Source organism: Erigeron canadensis, chromosome 1 (assembly GCF_010389155.1).
Source record: "Erigeron canadensis isolate Cc75 chromosome 1, C_canadensis_v1, whole genome shotgun sequence".
NCBI classification, from domain to species: Eukaryota; Viridiplantae; Streptophyta; class Magnoliopsida; order Asterales; family Asteraceae; genus Erigeron; species Erigeron canadensis.
The window spans coordinates 22,993,119-23,013,870 of NC_057761.1; the positions used below are offsets into that span (position 1 = coordinate 22,993,119).

General features: G+C 33.6%; 2 protein-coding genes and 1 pseudogene across 2 annotated transcripts; all 3 read right to left on the minus strand.

Annotated features, from left to right (window-relative positions):
* Positions 1–12: 12 nt before the first annotated feature.
* LOC122580950 lies at positions 13–7,302 on the minus strand. The gene is made up of 5 exons (XM_043753101.1): positions 7,056–7,302; positions 6,503–6,792; positions 6,315–6,404; positions 1,649–2,028; positions 13–418 (listed from the first exon to the last, which is right to left on the minus strand). The coding sequence occupies exons 1-5, from the start codon at positions 7,228–7,230 to the stop codon at positions 157–159; spliced, it is 1,197 nt and encodes a 398-aa protein (XP_043609036.1). The 5' UTR covers positions 7,231–7,302; the 3' UTR covers positions 13–156.
* A 4,352-nt stretch (positions 7,303–11,654) lies between these two features.
* On the minus strand, positions 11,655–12,566 carry LOC122585745 (23 kDa jasmonate-induced protein-like). Its single transcript, XM_043757874.1, has 2 exons — positions 12,081–12,566; positions 11,655–11,961 (listed from the first exon to the last, which is right to left on the minus strand). The coding sequence occupies exons 1-2, from the start codon at positions 12,549–12,551 to the stop codon at positions 11,764–11,766; spliced, it is 669 nt and encodes a 222-aa protein (XP_043613809.1). The 5' UTR covers positions 12,552–12,566; the 3' UTR covers positions 11,655–11,763.
* A 369-nt stretch (positions 12,567–12,935) lies between these two features.
* Positions 12,936–14,172, minus strand: LOC122585744 (annotated as a pseudogene).
* Positions 14,173–20,752: the final 6,580 nt, after the last annotated feature.

A 20,752-nucleotide genomic window follows, 5' to 3' on the forward strand; every position in this document is an offset into this window, starting at 1 on the left:
GGACACTTTCAAAAAAGAAAAAGCCACGGGCATGTTGAATGTACACAATTAAACATACAATTAGGTTGGTTTTGTTTTAAACTGTCTAGTTCTAACTCTTTGTACTTGAATCTATTTTTAACATAGTACAGAGACTCAAAAACAAATACCATGTAATCAGCCAAGCCATTGTTCAGCACGACGAGTATTACCACCAACAGAATGGCGTATACTTATTTTTTCGGTTGAGTACTTCTGCTGTAGCCACTCGAAACCATTCACATCGAGTTTCCCAGATACCGATTTCCCTTGCTTCCTTCGGGTTTGTTGCTCTCTAACAGAAGCCCATAGTTTCTCAATAGCATTCCTCTGCTTAGAGGTAAATCTTCTAACATTGTCAAACGCATGTTTTACAGTTATGTCTATCACTGTTTGGCACCTGAGAAGAATAAGAAGAAACAACACGATTAACCATGTTGGTAGTAAAATCACATAATTGGAAGCACCACATCTGTATGGCCTACAAGGAGGGAAACACAAATATAAGAGAAGAATAGACTTCTGAGGTGAAAGATTAATTTTCATTTTCAAAGCCAGAGATGGCAAGCTCAACCCATTAGCAAGAAAGCAAATTGGCCATATGAGTCGAGCAAGTTGAAGGCCACTGGTCACCCAGTGTGCAGCATAATTTTAATGCCTAAAACTTTGTAAAAAGCTGTAGTCGTTACTGAAACACTAAACTTTCTGACCATATTTGACCAGTAGCTATTTATAAAGGTGATTATGTGTTTGAAAAATAATTTGTTTTGGGTGAAGCCGACCTAACTCGAACGAACAAAAAGAATCATTTTTTACCGGGACTCATTTCAACTGTTACCCAACCCACCTGACCCACCCATTTGCTGACTCTATAAGAATGTAGTTTACAATAAAATAGTGCAATAATTTATAGTTGCTTATAAAATGCATAAATTTTCGAAGCTAAGAGCATATCCAATGTCTGCACCAAACATTTACAGACATTTGACGTAAAAAGAACGTATTCTTGGGATACTCTTTAAGCCAAACTTGCATTACCCGAATACCCCCTCTGTACAAAACTAATAGCCCTCCTTTCTCTTTAAAATTGGTCAATTATTGGTAAAAAATCTTTAAGGAAGATTTACTTAGTAACTTTCCACTTTACCCTGGTTATTAAGTTTCCACTTAACTGCATACGTAAATACTGGGAATTAAAAGAAGCATTTACGTATGTATCTCAAACTTATTTTAGTTTTTAGCTTTTGGTGGACCACCTCTCTGGGAGAAGGAAGTAATAATGAAACTATTACAGGTAGTAAAAGAAAACTAATAACCATATCTGATACTGGAATCACTTTAAAAAGTCTTGAGAAGATTGTCTTAATAATAGAAAATTGTTTAACAATTAATCTTTACTTTCTATGCAGAAGTTTTTAACTAACATGTGATTTATGAAAAACTGGTAACTTTATTTAAACCAAATTTGGTGAAAAATGGTATAGTTAGTGTAGCATTAAAAGACTGACCCATTTTGGTGTTGGCTATAAATAATTTACAACGATCTTGGTGTTTCTATGCATATAGTGGAGTCGGTTCATATATTGGCCTCAGAACTCAATTAGAAAACTAATTAAGAAGTAACTCTAACCATGGTATTTTATAGCGCTTTGCAGCAATCTCTAAACAGAGAATCAATGCTTCTCGTTCTGATTTCAAGAATCTCTTTGCTTCTTCATCTTCTTCCTTTCTTATTTTCAACGCTGTTGCTTCAGCATCTAATTTTGCTTTTACTTTTTCACCTTTTTTTAAAACATTAGGAATCAGAGCATCTAGTCCAAAAGGATCAGACTCTTCTTTGACACTTGATTCAGGTATAGGATTCAAGGAAGCCTGTTCTTCTGTTTGACATTTAGCATCTACTTTTTCTGATTCATCATTTAAGGCAGCAGCTTCTTCTATGTCATCATCTTTTGTTGCTACAGGAAGATTTGAGAGAGCCTCTTTGATTCTCCCACAAGCCTTTGAAAACTAAAGAGACAACAAAATGAAATTATCGTTAAACAATCTTTTGGATGTTATGTACTGAAAATGCTATAAAATGTTCAAGGTGATAACAGATATGTATAAGAATTATTTGCAAATGTCCAAAGTGATCAGAATACAATACCTACAGAAATAAAAAATATTTATTATCTTGAGCTTGGAATATTAATTATTGTCCAGTTCACAATACTAAAACAAGCAATCAATAGTTTGAGAAACCTATAGGTCAGCCACTGGAATAACCGAGTAAAACTGATAGGATGTCGATAAGGTGCCTCTCACCCAAGTGGTTGGGGTTTCAAGTCCTACTTGGGACAAAGGTATACGTAAGGAGTCTGCGAGACTGAGTTGTAAAAAAGAAAAAGAAAAAGTAAAACTGGTAACAGACCCATCTCGATATCGAACTCCATCACTCTTTCTCCACATTCTACACTCACTGGTTCCCAAATTTCAAGAAAAGAGCTCTAAAGTGAAGTATAAGCTAAGAGATCTTGGTGTTCTGAAAATGTTTATGTTTTCAAAAACTGTTTTGCCAAAAGGAGCAGGCACTGACTTTGACATTTAACCAGGTTGAGCTTCAAAAGTAATTGGAATCAGATAATACTTTTCAACTTTTTTAAAGAAGTAAATGTTCCACAAACATATCTATCTGGTTTTATCAGATAAGATTCAAATTCTGTTTACAGTTCAAACAATATGTGAATAAAGAAGCAGTGGTTAGACACCCGGACTTTTGTCCAAGAGGTCACAGGTTCGATAGTCACGGCCTGTGATTGCCCGCCAGGATTTTGTCCTGGCTTTCGTGGAGCTTTTACCGGGTGGGGCGGGCGGGGGGGAGGGGATCGGGTAGGTCCACGGTATCCAGTCCGGATACCCGTGATCCGGCCCTTGCTGTTCTAAAAAAAATATATATAGTCTTTAAATTTTTCTATGAAGTATTGCACAAAGTACACATAACGTGAACAAACAAGACTTAGGGCTTGTTTGTTTATTTATCCATTAAGTGACTGAATAGAAACATAATGTCTGTATGGATTAAGTCAGTATAGTTGTTTTTTCTACTTATTAAGTCAATAACATACATATTTGATTGACTTAATGAATTAAGTCAATCATGATTAAGTCATGACTTTTTAATTAAGACATTATCAAACACTACCTTAGGGAATCTTAAAGGTGAGAGATACTCTTAAGCTCCTCAGCCTGGCACAAACGCAAAATTAATACAAGAAAACTGTTAAACTACGTGTCGCTTCCTTATTTGGCTTCTTGGCACGTGCAATCTTAACGCATGTTAAAAGTGACAATGCCTACTGCCAAATTTATATTAAATCTCAATTGTTCATTCTTGTAAGTTGATAAACAAGTTCACATTCCATGCTTTAACATTTTTAAATAATTACTTAAGACGCAAGAAAACCACATTACACATAAAAGATTTGTGTCAGTCCATCTAGTGGCAAAGTAATCTGAACATCATTTTGCAATAGACACGGTAAACCATAAGGCAACAAAAAACACTGTGAAAGACTTCTCATGATTAACTTTTTAGCTCCAGTTACATTTTATGCTTGGGCACTGGTGGTCAGAATTGTAAATCTTCTGGATTCATTGCTCATACATAGTACTGCAGAGTGCAAAAAGGTCTTCCCCGGTGTTTCTACCTAAAAAAGTCAATACCCACTATGCTGACTTAGTTCACTAAGAAAGTTTATGGCTTATCGGCAGACGAAGAAAATATGCTTTACAATTTGAATCTTTAAGCCCTGCATTACCAGAAGAAGCTAGATGCTGTTGTGCATCGAGTGTACTAGACTACTAATACACTCATCATCATCCAAGTGTTCAAATCAAGCTCATCAAAGAAAAAAGAATCCATTCTTCCTTCTCAGACCCTATCAACTTTTTATCTTACTAGTCTTCTGTAGCACTGATTTTAAGACCCACTATTGTGCATCAACAGTTGAATCTTTGTTTATGGACCAAGGTCTTGAAAACATTCACTTGTAAACAGTTTATATTAAGGCCATGGTATTAGGAGAATGATTGGACAGGGCATCAGATTGGTCATCTGTTTAAGTTTACTTGATACATTATTCCCTTCATTGACTAGGGATGTTAGCTTAAACCATTCTTTCATAGCACGATAAATAAAATTGCCAAGACAATAGCACTTCCATTCCATTGGGTGATGAGAATAGTGCCTTTTTCTTTTGTCATATTGAGACTAAGTATAAACATATTGCAAAAGGACCTCTGAGGTTAGTTGTTTCTTGCCATCAATAATCCAAGCTAACCAAGATATCTGTGTTGGTTTATTGACATATAGCTTATTGTTTTCATGTTTCCATTTACTATTGCCATTTCCCACATTCAGCATAGCAATTGATCCCTAAAGCAAATCCACTACTTAACTACTAGATATTGGGCATCTAAGACACCGTGGATCTACATCTACTAAAGAAAACATGATAAATGAAAATAAATTGATGCTTAACTACAACTTAATATACTTGTACATGGCAGTCCTTTTTCTCATCCGCTAACCCGATACTTATTTTTAACTTATGTCACCACATCCTCATCACAAAAAATAAAATAAAAAAATGATACAAACAATTACTTCTGCCCAGATTCAGTTTAAGTTTCTAAACTACAGCTTATGTCCAAATCTTCAGGACTTCATCCACAAAAAGTCCATAACAAATTACGGTAAGATCTTTGGTATATGCGGCTGAAGCACTTTGTTTCCTAAGTAGCTTATAGCATGGTGTTAGATGTTATATCTTGTTTAATCTCCAAAGTCCAACCTAACGTAGTAGTGGAATTTGACAGGACATACTTAAGGGCATCCAGCATAGTTCAAAAAAGAAACTTTAACATATCAAAGCATTAAGTCCTATGATTCAGTACCCCTTCGATATACTATATATATGACAGAAGTCCTTTATTTTTAAAGCCAACATCATGATAGAGATTAAAATATAAGAGACAAAATAAGCCATTCAGCTACTTGTATCAAAATATAAGAGACAAGTCTCAAAGCACATCTAGTACATCCCAATGGTGTGCTTGGTACTTTTAATTTTTAAACTGTTACTAATTACTATTTGTAACAGATTCAAAGTGACAACGATTATGGATTGAGGTTTTTTTTATAGAAGGGCCTCAACTCTTGGCTTTGATATTATGACTTCGCCAAAGAAAATAGCGGAACATGAGAGATACAAGTGTCCAAACAAAACCAAAAATGCATAACCTTAGATACTAACAAGGCAACAAGATTAAAAGTAGTTCTGAAAGCATATATTATGCAAAACCTTCAAAACTTAGACTACATTATGAAGATGAATAAGTACTTATAGAAAAAGGACACAACTGAAGAACAATGAGAAAACAGCTGTGATGACTGATATTCCTAAAGTATTTGAGCAGTGATGCTATCTAACTAAGCAACTGTACCTTCAATCTTCATCCTATGTCTCGCTCAAAAATAGATACAAGAACCATCTCTTGACCATGAGGTATTTGTTTATCTCCCTTATCACATATGTATCTCGTTAGTGTGCTTTCAGGTTATCTTTAAATCTTGATTATTGATAAAAAGTTGTGCAATCACTGATTTGCCTTTCTCATCTTCACGATGTTAATGTAAGTTTAATCAAACAAATTAGGATGGGTGCATTCTTGACTGCTATTTAATACATGGTTAGTGAATGTTTGGACATCACAATTTGAGAAAGCAAGTACCTTGTGTGCCCTACTTAAAGTTGCTAATGTTTCTTAAGGGACTAAGGGAATACTTGCCGATTATTAAAGTTTACCATTGCATATATACTCTTACAGATCTTATATAGATCACCCATTATACATGTTGTTGCCTAAGCTGCTATAAGGTTCATGTCAAAAGACTTTTACTAATTATAAAAACTCAGTTAGAGTAGTAAACAACAAACAAAATATTTAATCAGAAAGTTTATCTATTGGGAGGATATTTAGTCTGCTTAAATAAGTTTGAACTTTATAGCAAGATATTTTCGGTATGACTAATACATATGCATAACAATATCTATCTACTCATCAATAGACCATCAGAAATTGACACCAATCGCAAGCAAGAATCATTGTGGTAAAGCATTTAATTTCCATAAGAAACGATCGCTACGTGTGTACAAGACTACGAGTGTGAATATTTTCCAGCAAAATACTTGACTAAAATACGGAAGCACGTTATATTTGTGTATCAAATTCATTTGAAGAAAAGGGCTTACCACAAAACTGTCATCGGTAAATAGATCGTTTGCCAAAACGGCTCTAATATTCCATACGCCCAATTGCTTCCTTTGCTTCTCCGTAAAACACTACAAAATAAATTCATGGAATTCATGAGATAAACACATCTACCGACTCTTAAAAATTCAAAGAAAAAAAAAAGTCAGAAAAAACAAGGAATGCGTACTTCACCCAAGTCTTGTGCAGCGGAGAACAACGCATGGTAATCCGCCCTAACCGAAGGATCATTACAAGTGGTTAACGACAACATTGCAGCTTCAAGAATAGCAAAAAAATAATCACTATTACTCGGTTTAACGCTTCCTGCCTGAATGAGCTGTAAAGCAAGCTTTGACGCCTTACTGAACTTCGAAACGTTATTTATATGCGAACCTATCTTTTTCATTGCATCTATGACTTTCGTTTCCGACGTATCCGCAATCGTTTTAAACCTCGCACTTTTCTTTGGGGCAGTTTCTGAATAAACAAACCAAACGGTTTAAAAACGCAACAAAATAGTTCCCTTTTTTTTATATATAATATAGATATAGATATACAAGTATATATATATATATAGATATAGAAGTATAGATATAGATATAATTGGGGCATGTATGTACTACTTAGATATATAGGTAACAAATGTAACAATAATTAAAACTGAATTAATTATTGGGTGGTGGTCAAGATTTAAAAGTAAATTAGTATATAATAAATGATAAGAAAAAGAGTAATGATACCTTGAGGTTGGGAATCGAGGGAGGGTTTAGGGCGTTTAAGGGCGCTTTTGAGAGGAGGTGGGATTGGAGAAACATCGGCGGCGGGAGGATCACTGGATGATGGTTGGTCGGCCGGAGGTGGTGGTGGCGGTGGGGCAGAAGGAGGAGGGAGGCCTTGGAATAAGTTATTAGACATTTGAGGGTTGTATTGATTTCGGAGTGACGATGGATTGCGTGTTTAACTGAAAATTTTGTCGGGAGAAAGGGATTGAATTTTGAAAGACTTTTTTTCTCCTCGGGTTTTTATACGATATTTTATGAAAACCGGATTGGGCCGACCAACACGACCCGTTGAATCGAGAACCGATTATGTGACTGGTTGGGTCAGACCGATTAAACTTATTATGTAGACTGGTGTACGGGGTCAGCGGAGTGGAACAAATGACTGTTAAACGATGGGGTATGTAATGAAACAATGAAGCAAAAAATCAGGAAAATGTGATGATAATAAAAAAAAAAAAGATTTTAAACCCGTGTTAAACACTGGACACGGGGTTTACGATATTATCAATATTAGATCTTTATACATTTATGTCATAAAAGCTTTTTGAAGATACATTTTCTAAGTGTTATATTTTACAAGTTGTAGCTGAGACATATTGATAGAATTGTTTATCGTAGTCATTCCACAAATAATTTCTCTATTATAAAATATTTTGAAACCAGTTGTACTCATAATGTGATATTATTATGAAAGATAATTAATAATTAAAATATAAACATACTTGTGATCTTGTATTTGACATTCAAGTATATGTATTTTATCATGATGCATGCCCAAATTTTAATTAATTGAATGATTGTACATTTTAAAAAGTTCTCTTAAGTTGATGGCTTAAAATAAATATAAATTAAGTATTCAGAGCTAAAAAGTGTAAATTTGTAACATTCGTAAATTTTGACTCATTTGACTTGTAAATTAAACGTGATTAAATGTGAAAGATTTTTGTGAGTTGATATGACTTATGGGCGACTTGTCGAGCTTTAACGTAACGTTGAGTTTGTTTAATTGCACGGTTTTGTCATAGCATTTAAATGGTTAACGTTTAGCTATTGGTCGAAGTTAGCGGAGCAGGAGCCACTTTTGGACCTCTATAGGCCCGCTCCCAACTCGGCAACTCCCCCCCTTCCTTTCCCTTTTCATTTCTTTCTTTCTCTTTCTCTCCAAAGATGAACACCAAAACACCTTCTCCTTCCCTCTAAATTCTTGGATTTTTCTATTATGGTTTGGGCTAGATTAGTGATAAATTCTTCATCATCATCATCAACATCAACTAAACATCATATCAAATGATCAAACCTCCAAGTGCAAGAAATCTTCATTTATTGGGTCAAATTCGGATTCCAAGGCTTTTGGAAGATTTGGTAAGTGAAACCTAACTTAACTTCTCCATTTCATGTCATTAAACGTGTTTCCTAGTCAAATCTTATGAGTTCTTGCTTGATTTCGGGTCAAAAATGGATTTGGATTGATTTAGGGTTTCATTTAGGGTTTTGGTTGAAATTGAGGTGAATCCGGGTTTGTATGATGTTATGAATCGAAACTAAGATATGGGTTTTGTTTATTCATGTCAAATGATGTGTATTTATGCTTAAAAACGAGTTGGAAAGGTCCTTGGGTCGAACATTGGGTCAAAAATGGAGTTTTGGGGTGTTTTAGCTCGAAACCTACTGTTGTTTGGCTGCAGATAGGGCTGACTGCGGCGCAGTGAAAAGCTGCTGAACCATTGACGCTTTGTCAACTTCAAACGCTTATAACTTTTGAACCGTAAGCCCGTTTTAGACATATGACTTATCGTTGGAATCGTATGAGAGTCCACTTTCTCATGGTAACATCCATTTGGGGTGAATCCATATCCATTTCCAAAAATGTAGTGTTAAAGCGTCCTTGTCCTTATTCGGTTGAACCATAAAGACGTTTGAGTGTCGTGGCATGACCAAGTCGAGTCCCGATTGTCATTCATAGTTGAGTTACCCTTTTAAAGCTCCAACTAGGGTTTGACTTGTGTTGTTGGTTGATGGAAAGCGTTTTGATATGGAACGAGACATAGGACATTGCATGATAATATTTCCCCCTATAACGTATTATAGATTTGCGATTTGTGATAACGATTAAGTCCATCTTGATGGCAAAACGATAAGTCCCCGATTTGTGGTATAACGTTGTTGTTGACGATATTGTTTAACGTGTATGTTGTATATGAATGTTTAGTTGAAACGTAACGTGATATGACGCATTTGAAATATATGTAAGTCGTAACGTGATACGACGCATTTGAAATATATGTAAGTCGTAACGTGATATGACGCATTTGAAATATATGTAAGTCGTAACGTGATATGGCGCATTGCTTATCATGTAAGTCGTGCCGGTTTATCGCGCATTATTTAATATGTAAGTCGTGCCGTTATAACTATTGTTAAACGTAAACGTTGACTTGTGTTGATTTATATGAACGTGATTAGGTATTCTAATCCTCGTGTATCTCTAACGGTTGATATCCCGACACACTTATTTCCTGTTACTTGTCCCTACGAACTCACCAACTTTATGTTGACCCATTTTAGTACACTTTTCAGGTGCACAGGTTAGCTCAAAGATGTATTGGATGACTGATTGCTTGATTATGTTAGAATTGGATTTGGACTTGGATTTATTGGATCCGTGATTCATTATTCCTGATTAGGGTATATGCTTAGATGTGATCCGTTTACTTGCACTACTCAATGGTTTGTATGGATTTACTTGATCCTTTTATGCATTTAGTTTTACTCTATATAATTTCCATGTCGTGCTGTGCTATTTGTGTAACCTTCATGATTTCGCTTTGTTGGGGTGTTACAAAATTATTGATGGAAAACAAAAAAATGTAAATTAATGAGACTTTTCGACAAATTAATATAAATACTACTATAATAATATATTTGGATAATGATTATTAGTATTTTTAATTTGTAGTTAATCTAAATGATGACATAAGCGAAAATCAATTGGATGAAATTGAGCGATTTGATTGGTTAATAAGTCATTAGTTCAAGTGTCTTATAGTATATATAAAGATTAAGATTAATGTATACATAAATAGATTTTATGTAAATAAAACAATTATTAAAATAATATATATATATATATAAAGCAATAAGTTTCTCTTAACTAAAGTGAATCATGAAAATCATCGTGCATCAATATATATATATGTATATATATATTTGTGCTTCATGAATATTCGTACATCAATTTTATAATGATTCAAGTTTGAAGATTTTATTTTATTTGTTTTATAATAAATAACCCATACGTAAATAAATAATCTAAGTTTCATCAATCATAATTAGAATCTTAGTTTTCTATATCTATACTCTCTTATAAGAAATTTAACATTTTATTTTTGGAAATGTTAAAAAATATGTAATATTTACACTTAGCACCCCTTAAAATATTTTCACTTACACTAGCTCTTAACATTAATGATTAAATTACACATCAATATTTTATTCTTTAAAAAATCTTCATTAATCCTTACATCAACTATCTACATCACTCGACGCCTAATCTACCACCAATAGTCGCTCTCACCACCACATCGTCGCTGCTAGCACCATCGCCGCATTGCACGGGCAACGTACTAGTAAATCATAAATATACTACCAGCAATGGCAAAGTGACAAATATGCAGACACATTAACGTTAACATAATTGCCACATTATAACCTATTTAAACTATTTTTGCGTAAACAGTGAAGTAGCTTGGCTGGCTGCTGGCTCAACAGCTAGCCTGCCTGCCTGCCTAGTTGTTTTTTTTTTTTTCTCATTTCTTAGCTAGTGTGTTGTGTAGATGACAGTTGCCTTCTTTTAGTTTTATTAATGTCACTTACCTTCTTTGTGTTTTTATTTTTTATTTTGATTTATGTCATTACTTTTAGAATAGTATTGTTTTACCCTTAACCGCTAACTTTTTTTAAAGATTTTTGTATTTTTACCATTAAAGTTTTTTTTTTTGTCAATTTCTTAGCTAGTGTGTTGTGTAGATGAGTAGATGACAATTGCCTTTTTTGTGTTTTATTGATGTCACTTGCCTTCTTTGTGTTTTTATTTTTTATTTTGATTTATATCATTACTTTTAGAGTAGTTTTGTTTCATCCTTAACCGCTAACTTTTTTTTAAGACTTTTGTAATTTTACCATTAAAGTTTTATTTTTGATAATTCATGGTTATACAGTTTTATATTTTTTTTCACCGTCAAAGTTTTTATCTTCTTATTTTTATCTTTCAAGAAAGGTTGCGATTATTATTTCGCCACCAAAGTTTTGTATTTTATGATTTACGTTGTATTGTTTACCGATAAGTTTTATTTGTCCAATAGTAACCGTTGACATATTAAAATTATAACCTGCATTAAAATATATGTTTAATTGTTATGCCCGGCCAACAGCCGGGTATAACACTAGTTAATATTAATATAGAGCTTAAATAGCACTCATTCTGATCCTTGACGCTTTAACACAATAAAGCCTTTCAAGTTCAGCTTATTTCCACTCACAAAGATGACTAATTTACTCAGATTAAGATAATAACTTAAACTTGCAATGTCAAAGATGTCACATTCCAGGATGAGTTCCACTAAGAACGCATATACGCAACTGAGCATTCACTACATGTTAAGTGAGTCTAAACAGATGTTACTTCGACATTAACATGTGTAAGAATGGCTTTGAATATAGGGGAAGTGTCGCTCTCGATCTTGACTCTTGTATAGCAATCCTTCCATTCCGCACTGCTCTCTCTGCCTGCTAATGGTGTTTTGCGATAAATTGCCTCCCAAACCGCACCATCAAAGTGTCCAACTTGATTGATCTCGCAATATGCCTGCAAATTAAGCAAATAGATTTCTCAACTGACACCCTTTTATTAAAGTATGAAGCCAACTAATGAAGTAAATCATTCCATCTACTTAAACAAAATAGATTATATTCATATATACCGACCGCATTGTCTTGGGTGAATCTTTGCCAAGGGATAGACCAAGTAATCATATAGTCGCAGAAAGCATTGTCAGAGTATTTGCCACGATACACTACCGCGGCTACAGATCCACTTGGCACCTTTGGTGTCTTTGTGTGAAGATATGCCCCCCATTGACCATTCAGAATGACTGCAGGGTATGGAGATGGCCCAATATCACCAAACCAGTTGCGGCTTGTCGTATATGTTAGAGTTTCACCTGTTGCGTTGTAAAGCAGACAAAGAGCTGTAATCCCATTGCCCCATTGTGCCTTAAGGCCTCTTACAAAACGCAAGGCGATATCATATTTGTTACCCTGGTTCATCAACTTATAGGCAACTTGCGCCTTGTTTTCACGGGTTGGGTTGAGTCCCTTTTCCAACATTGCTTTGCTCCTGATTGGTTCACCAAATATGTTTTTCGCCTTATCTAATTTGGTAATTGACCGTAGCATATAAAAACATAAACTGCGTTAGATCATACAGGGAAGAAATGGTATATATAGTTGAAGGTATATATGTAGGCCAAATTGATAGATTTCCGTATGATTTGTTTTGAAATTACATAACTAATTACAAACTATGACAGATATAAAACTCACTCCAATCACATCTTTTATATATGTTTAGAGAAATATTTAGAGCAATGAGTACTACTATTTAACCTCATAGCGGGTTTTGTTATGTTTTTGGTTTATAGAAATTAGAAAAGAATTGAAACCCTTTCTCATTTTCAAATCATTTTTTTCATTTTCTGCTAACCAAGACATCACATGATTTCAAATCAACCTAATTTGAGATTTGAAGTAACTTAATATTTTATGAAAGCCAATAATAAGTTATATACTTAGTTAATTTAAATGCAAAATATGAAATTAACATCACCTAAATATTCGGCCATGGAAATTTCCATGCTCCGCCAAATTGCTGAATCCTCCAAGTCCATGGAGGTTTCTGTTTCTGATTCAGTAGAGTCACCATGATTTTTCAAGACATCTTTATTGTCAATGACACTTTCTAAGGTTGCATATGAACGCGTCTGGTTGCTGACCGCATTAAAATGCTGATAAACATCTCCATCGACTATAGATGTTGATGAATTTATGCCTGTTTGATAATCCAATGCAGATACAAGCTGGGCAACCACTTCTGACATTGATGGTCGTTTCTTAGGTTCTTGCTGCAAGGATGTACTTGTCGTGTTTGCAAAGTATTCTAGACATTCTAGTTTAATTGTGCCTAATATCCTTCGGTCAATGATTTGATTCAGGGTTCTATTGCTTATATGCTGTTGGATCCACTTGGCTAAATCAGAGACCTCCCGGTCACCATCCATGGGACGTTTCCCACATAATACCTCTAATAACACAACCCCAAAAGCATATACATCTGATTTTCTAGAAATTTTGCGGTACTTGAGGTATTGAGGATCTATGTATCCATGAGTACCACGGATATGATCAGTCATCACTTCGGAAAATGGTTGATTTGCAGGTCCTAACTTTGATAACCCAAAATCTGCAATTTTGGCTTCCAAATTATCGTCTAATAAAATGTTTGCACTTTTTACATCAAGGTGAATGACCCTATCTGATAAGCTCGTGCCAGTGTGGAGATAATCTAACCCACGCGCAGCCCCAATGCATATCTTGAGACGTTTCTCCCATGTCAACAATGAATCTTGACTTTTGTAAAGATGATCTGCAAGTGACCCATGGGACATATATTCGTACACCAAGATCATTTCTCCATTGGTGTTGCAATAGCCCATGAGTTCGACAACGTGGCAATGTTTACACTTAGAAAGCAACTTGATCTCCGTTTCAAACTCGCCAATACCTTGTTTTGATCCTTCGTTCAAACGTTTTACTGCCACAAGACTGCCACAAGGGTTGTGGCAGATCCGTCATCAAGCTCACCCTTATACACACTTCCAAAACCTCCTTTTCCAATAATATTCGACTCGTTGAAGTAGTTGGTAGCCGTTTGTAATGCATCCAACGAGAATTGTTGGAACTTTTTTTCCCATATAAGGGACATCATTTAAATTTTGGTGTGAATGTTATGAAACTAAAATATGATTGCTAAAGTGTTAAAATACATAAGACATAATAATTCAGCGTTTTAAAGAGGGATGTGGTAGTCAAGGACTAAGGAGGCATGTGACTTATTTATTATTTATTATTTATAGAACAATGTTTTTGTTTTTTTTTACAGTTAGTCGAAATTCAACATCATGAAACATCTCACCGTATAATGGTGAAGCCCTGCACGTATGCTAGGCTAAGAGATGTATACCATAAGCCGTTACAGGTGATTCAGGGAAAAAACCCACATATTTGTTACTCCTAAGAATCGAACCCAAGACCTGTAAAAAAAAACCAGGGATGCATCTGCCAGTTGAGCTAGCTTCATTTGCAAAACAATGTTTTATATGGCCAAGATGTTGGCCTAAAAACATGATTAAAGGTTCAATTAATGGATATGAATTCTTCACATATTCTCTTAATCTTCTCTTTTGATCATTCATATGTAAGTACCATTTTTTTTAACTATGTTTATAAACATGTCAAATTAATCACATTTATCAATCAAACACTATATGTTTACGCTATCACTTAAGCGTAGAGTAAGCCAGCTTTTATGACCCCATTCAAAAGAGACAATATTATACCAATGCATTTTAGTATAGGCTAATTAATTACCTAATCCATCTTTCATTATGATTTCATTTTAATTAGTTTCATCTAAACTAGCCATGTTTATTTTAGTAACTTAAATAAATCGCTTTTAAAGTAATCATCATAAGCTTTAGTTGTCATTGCCAAGAAACTACAATTTAATTTTGACAAGTTGATTTCAAATGTCAACGGTATTAAAGAATCTATCTAGCAACTTGTGAATTGTTATGAACTAACCCCTCGTTGACGAAACTAGACTTGTTCAACCATGAATGAGTTATGCAATAATGCAAGAAGCTATTCTTGACACAATATAATGCAAGTTGTGATCCTGTTGGCAAAGAGGAGATTTTCTTTATGATTGGCGGAATAATTTCACAAAAATGATATCAAAGCCACTCCTCATCTGTTTAGGATGGTGGGGGCAAACCGCATCAAAGATGACGACGTTTGCAAGGCCTTAGGCAGATCTAACATTGGCTGCGGACGGAAGTAGTGATTCTTGAGTTAAATTACAAATAGCTAGGAAATCTCCGTACATAATAAAATTAATGTGTTTTGGGCTACAACATGTATACCAAGTCAATGCTGCGTTCATGGTAAGTTCGATTACAATAACAACTCACTCGGCGCATTTCTTTGAGATAACTATGTTTAAAGTGTGAACTTTATTAGATTTAAACTCTTGGAAACACGAAAAAGCTAAGGGCGCGTTTAGTTGGAGAAAATGTTTTTAAGTTTTTCATTTCTAGTTTTCTAGAAAGTGAAAAGGTTTTTCATTTCTAAAAAACCCTTGAAAATTTTGAAAACGCGTTCAAAATAAAAGATGGAGTTTTTATTTTTCCATTTTAGAAAACTAGAAAACATGTTCAAATTCACTTATTTTATAATTTTAGGTTTATAAAAGGTTTAGAAAATAGAAAAGTGAAAACAAAAACTGAAAAAAAACAGATTTATAATTTTAGTGCAAAAGTTAGAAAAGAGAATTTTTCATTTTCTAGGAAAACTTTTTTAAAAAATTACAATTTGAATGCGTTTCCTGTTTTCCATGTTTTCTTGAAAAATGAAAATGAAAAACAAAGGAGTTTTCTTGAACTAAACGCACCCTAAGTATGTAGTAGAAAATGATGATGATTCTAAAACTCAAAGGGAATCATAAGACGATATTTGAGTATAGTACGATACTTTGACCAAGAATCTCATTATGCATCCCAGAAAAACAGACCACCGTCTAACTCAAGTAATCTTCACATTTGCTGAAGACCCGAGCAAACTTTCTGAGCCAACAACCAGAACCTGCACATAGCCCTTTGTATGTCCAACGACACAAAAAGGCAAGAAAATGGAAGTTCATCTTACACATGGAAGAAAAATGAAGGAGCGGTAGCTAGGTTAGTTTTGGTGGGATGGATTAATGGAGATGAAAGAAGAAAGAGATCGACCAAATTAAAGGCATGTGTCATTTTATTGGCTACAACGGATCCGTGTGTTTTTACAGTATATAACAAGGTAAATTTGTCCAAATTAAGGCATCTTCAACCCAAAGACGCTTTTGTAGAGTAAGCATCCGCGCTTTACGGCGGTGAGATGGTGGGGGTGATAGCTAGGTCATAGAGTGTGATAAGTCATAAGAGTTGATATGTCAGAGAGTATGATAGTCAAATACTTTAGCCGTACGGGCTTCGCCTCGGATTTAAAAATTCGTCGAAAGTATATCGAATGACATCTTTAATGAAAGAGCATGAAATTTTAAGAACACCAATATAATTTTTAAAATTTATTGATATACGGTTTTTAAGATAAAAGATTTTGAATAAATTGGAGAAATAAATGATTTATGGAGGAGAGAAAAAAAAGATGATTGATTGAGATTTGAGGAAAGAGAAAGAGTATTATAGTTATTTTAGATAAATATAGAATAGATAGCAGAGACATTTTGGGAAAGTACTAAAAATCAATATTGAAAATTTAAGTTCAATGTTGAAAATTTAGAGAAAATCTACTTTATAACATAGTATAAATAATGTATATCTATAATCCTTATAAATATTTTAAAAAATTTAAGCATTTTTTACCATATTTTCATACTACCCCTACATGTCTAACCAAAACCAACGCACAGTCTTTTCTTTGTATCATTGTCTTTCTCTCACATACACACATCGCCGCTCGCTCTCTATCCAAACCCATCGCCCCCTATACATATCCGGTATAAACATCATCGCCGCCTCTTTCCACGGCCACCAACATCATTGGCACCCAAGGTAATTCCCTACTATCTTTATATATCCTATTTTTTTTGTCTTCTCAACTTTTTTTTTCTTTTTTTTTTAGATTTGGGGTTTTTATCACTGGCCACCAACACCATCGACGCCACCATCATGGTGGAAAACATAATAATAGTCAATTTTGATTTAACTGGTAATTATTCGATTTTTTTGTTAAATTGCTACTTTTCGGTTTACATATAAATTGTAAAGATATCTCGATGTTTGTTTTTGTCGATCGAAAACCATTGCAATACATCACCTCCATCGAATAACAATGTGTGATCTTTATGATCTTTTCTTACCAGGTATAATTTTTTATTTTTTGATCGAATAAATGCGATCATTTAATTTTTATCTTTGTTGATTTTGAAATTGTTAAAATATCTGAATAGTTGTTTGTATGCCTACTCAATTTATAAAGGTATTATTCTTATTCATAATTTACTTTTTTTTAAATTTGTTTCTTTAATTGAATGATTAAATGTGAGAGTGTATGTCAGAGGTGTTAATAACATTAAAAATCATAACTTTATTAACAATCTTGAAATTGAGGACTAAGTATTTGCCTTTGTTGATTGAAACGGCATGTCAACAGTTGGTAGGGTTTGATTATTTGATTAAATTAATAAAAGGGGCTTGGATTAGAAAGGATAATTATTCATCTACGATGTATATTCCGCTATTCTTGAAAAATATTTTACCAAAACATTAGTGATAAAAATGATGATTTTCTGTAAGAAACCACAATTCTAAACCCAACAAACTTTAATAGATCGATTATTACAACCAGATTGAAGAAGATTATTATGAATATGATTTATGAAGATTATTAGTTACAATTAATAGACAATAATCATCCAAGGATGATTAATATTACAGAAATATATATATATATCCAGAGAATGAATAAGAAAAAGAGAGATAATAGGGTTTCATAACCCTAATTGATTCTATAAGCGAGATTATATAGCCAGCTACATTTATGCTTTGACACTGCACCTTGAACTTGGCTTTCTCTACGTTAAGTCCCTCAACTTGTAAATGCAGCTTCAGTCGTTCATCTTTTTTTCCTTACAAAACAGACACAAAACGATAAAACAAACCAAGTTATAATTTGATATTTAAGATTTAACATGACATAATTTAACATCCCCTTTAAGTTAAGTCTTAAACATATCTTTCAATTTCATTTTTGAACATAAATAATGATGTTGAGATGTACTTAAACTCTTGGTAAAAATATCTGTTTTATCATTAAGACCTGCTCTATGTGACTCTTCCTTTGAAATGATAGCATATGCAGTTTTAACAGATGACAGAGGTTCTTTAGTTAAGATATTAGACCTTACACCCATATAAACATCATCTAAGCCCATTAAAAGTTGCATTATCCTTGACAAATCATTATGACTTTTAGCAGTAGCAGCAGCAACACAAGTACATACAGGCAGAGTTACCATAGAATCATATTGTTTCCACAAAGATGTCAAATTATGATAATACTCAGACAAAAAAGCACCATTTTGAGTAAGAGAATTGAATTTATGATCAGTGTTGTAAATAACGGCCTTAACGGTCGTTATAACGGTAACGGAGGTCCAGCGTTACGTTAAGAGGGTTGGAGGGTAAATTTAAAGGTCTGAGGATTTAACGGCCGTTATAACGGATTTAACGGTCTTAACGGCCTTTATAACAGGATTTAACGGAGCTTAACGGTCAAATAACGGGCAAAAGACATTTTTTTGACTAATTTTGTTGGGATATTGCTAGTATATATATATATTGTTTTTTATATAAATTCCTTTATATTTTATAGTCTCCGTTATAACGCCGTTTTAACTCCGCGAAATGAGATTTAACCTTAAAGGTAGTCGACCGCCGAGTGACCGCCGAGCGTTATTTACAACCTTGTTTATGATGCAAATTAAAGATAACAGATCCATCAATTTTATCATAAGTATCTTTAAGTTCTTGCCAAACAATAATAGCATTTTTTGAAAAATTTGACCAAGATACAGTTCTTGAGATACACAACCAAGAATCCAGTTTAACACAACAACATTGCATCTGTCCCATTGACTAGCAAGAACAGGATTATCCACAGATTTCAAACAAGTACCATCAATAACGCCAATCTTATTTTTAGTCTGCAAAGAAAGTTCCATAGCATAAGACCATACTTTATAATTGTCCGTTCCTAGCAATTTGAAACCAATCAAAGGTGTACTAACAGTAGCACTTGAATGTATATACCATGGATCACCAAAGTCCAATTTACTTATTTTAGTAATCTCAATTTCATATTCATTTTCAAACACTTCATCATGCACAGAATGAGGTGGAGTATTACCAGTATGAACAGAACTAGGAGGAGTATTCACCATTTTGGCAAACAATATTAATCAAACACAAAAGAAAGAGATAATATTCAACTAGTCACAAAAAAAAAAACAATATACCAGACAATATTAGAACACTTAGTAGATAATATCAATCAAAACAGTTATATCAAACAAGTAAATAATAACACAAACACAAAGATACCACAAATATATTCTTCTCAAACAAAAAATAGTATAGAAAATAGATCTTAATCTCACAAACGTGTCAGTAACAGGATTCCTAACCTCTTGTATGAAGGCATGTCAAGTATTAACACGAATGTTTTTATGAGATTGAAGACAGAAATTTTCTGATTTATGCTCCGCGCAAAATCTCTGTGCACCACACAGAATCTCTGTGCCCCGCACAAAATCTTTGTGCCCCTCACAAAAAAATATAATAAATAAAATTTTTTCCTAAATGGAGTAGTGTCGTTTCAATTATACATAATCTATAAGTTTCAATTTTAATTTTTTATTTTTTTGAAAGGTGAATTTCGCTTGAAAACTTCGTGTCGTGATTCAATAGCGAGAGGTCTAGCATACGTTGTTTAAATCGGGTCCCCACTAGAGAGCTCTCTCGAAGTAGAAATACCTATTTCAAATACCCAATGGGGGAAAACCCCCTAATAATCCGCCCGAAGGCACAACGATTAATAAGGGTAAACTCTATCTCCTCAGACTTGAACCTAGGTATACCCAAGTCAAGCCCTCATAGAAGGATTACCTATATCTCAAGGTTGGTGGAATGGAGATTCAAACCTGCGACCTATAACTACTCTACCAACTTATCATTGACTAAGTTTCAATTATCATTGACTAAGTTTCAATTAATATAAGGGATTTGCTATTGATTGTCTCTGGGCATTGGCTATTCATATTTTATTCACTTTGATAAATTCAATATTTGTGGAGTTTATTATTCAATACATTTAATGTAATATTTTGTACCGAATTTACGCATGATTAAATATTATAGCCATATTTCCACCTTTATTTGATAATCCTTTAGATATCAATATATTACACTAAACAAATATCTTATTTATGTATTTTTAATTTTTAACTTGGTTTGATCGGATACTCAATCTTAATGATTATTGATTATCTTTTAGCATAAAATATGTTGTACTTTTTAAATTTAATATTTTAAGTTGAGTTTTTTTTAAGCGTGTTAGTTTATTATAAGATGCATTATATGTTGTACTTTTTAAATCCCTTTGTTCATCTATCTATTTTCCATTATAAAATAATATATCATTTTTCTATTTTTAACTTTCTACTTTTGAAATATCTAAAATACCTTTAATTTTCAATACATTCT

What these genes read in the sequence shown, in the direction of transcription:
- LOC122580950 (XM_043753101.1), bottom strand. Translation starts at nt 7,230, where the DNA reads ATGTCTAATAACTTATTCCAAGGCCTCCCTCCTCCTTCTGCCCCACCG. An exon ending in CCTCGATTCCCAACCTCAAG is followed by an intron (nt 6,793 to 7,055) that starts GTATCATTACTC and finishes TTGTTTATTCAG; the next exon opens with AAACTGCCCCAAAGAAAAGT. An exon ending in CTGCACAAGACTTGGGTGAA is followed by an intron (nt 6,405 to 6,502) that starts GTACGCATTCCT and finishes TTTATTTTGTAG; the next exon opens with TGTTTTACGGAGAAGCAAAG.
- LOC122585745 (XM_043757874.1), bottom strand. Translation starts at nt 12,551, where the DNA reads ATGCTACGGTCAATTACCAAATTAGATAAGGCGAAAAACATATTTGGT. An exon ending in GATTCACCCAAGACAATGCG is followed by an intron (nt 11,962 to 12,080) that starts GTCGGTATATAT and finishes CTTAATTTGCAG; the next exon opens with GCATATTGCGAGATCAATCA.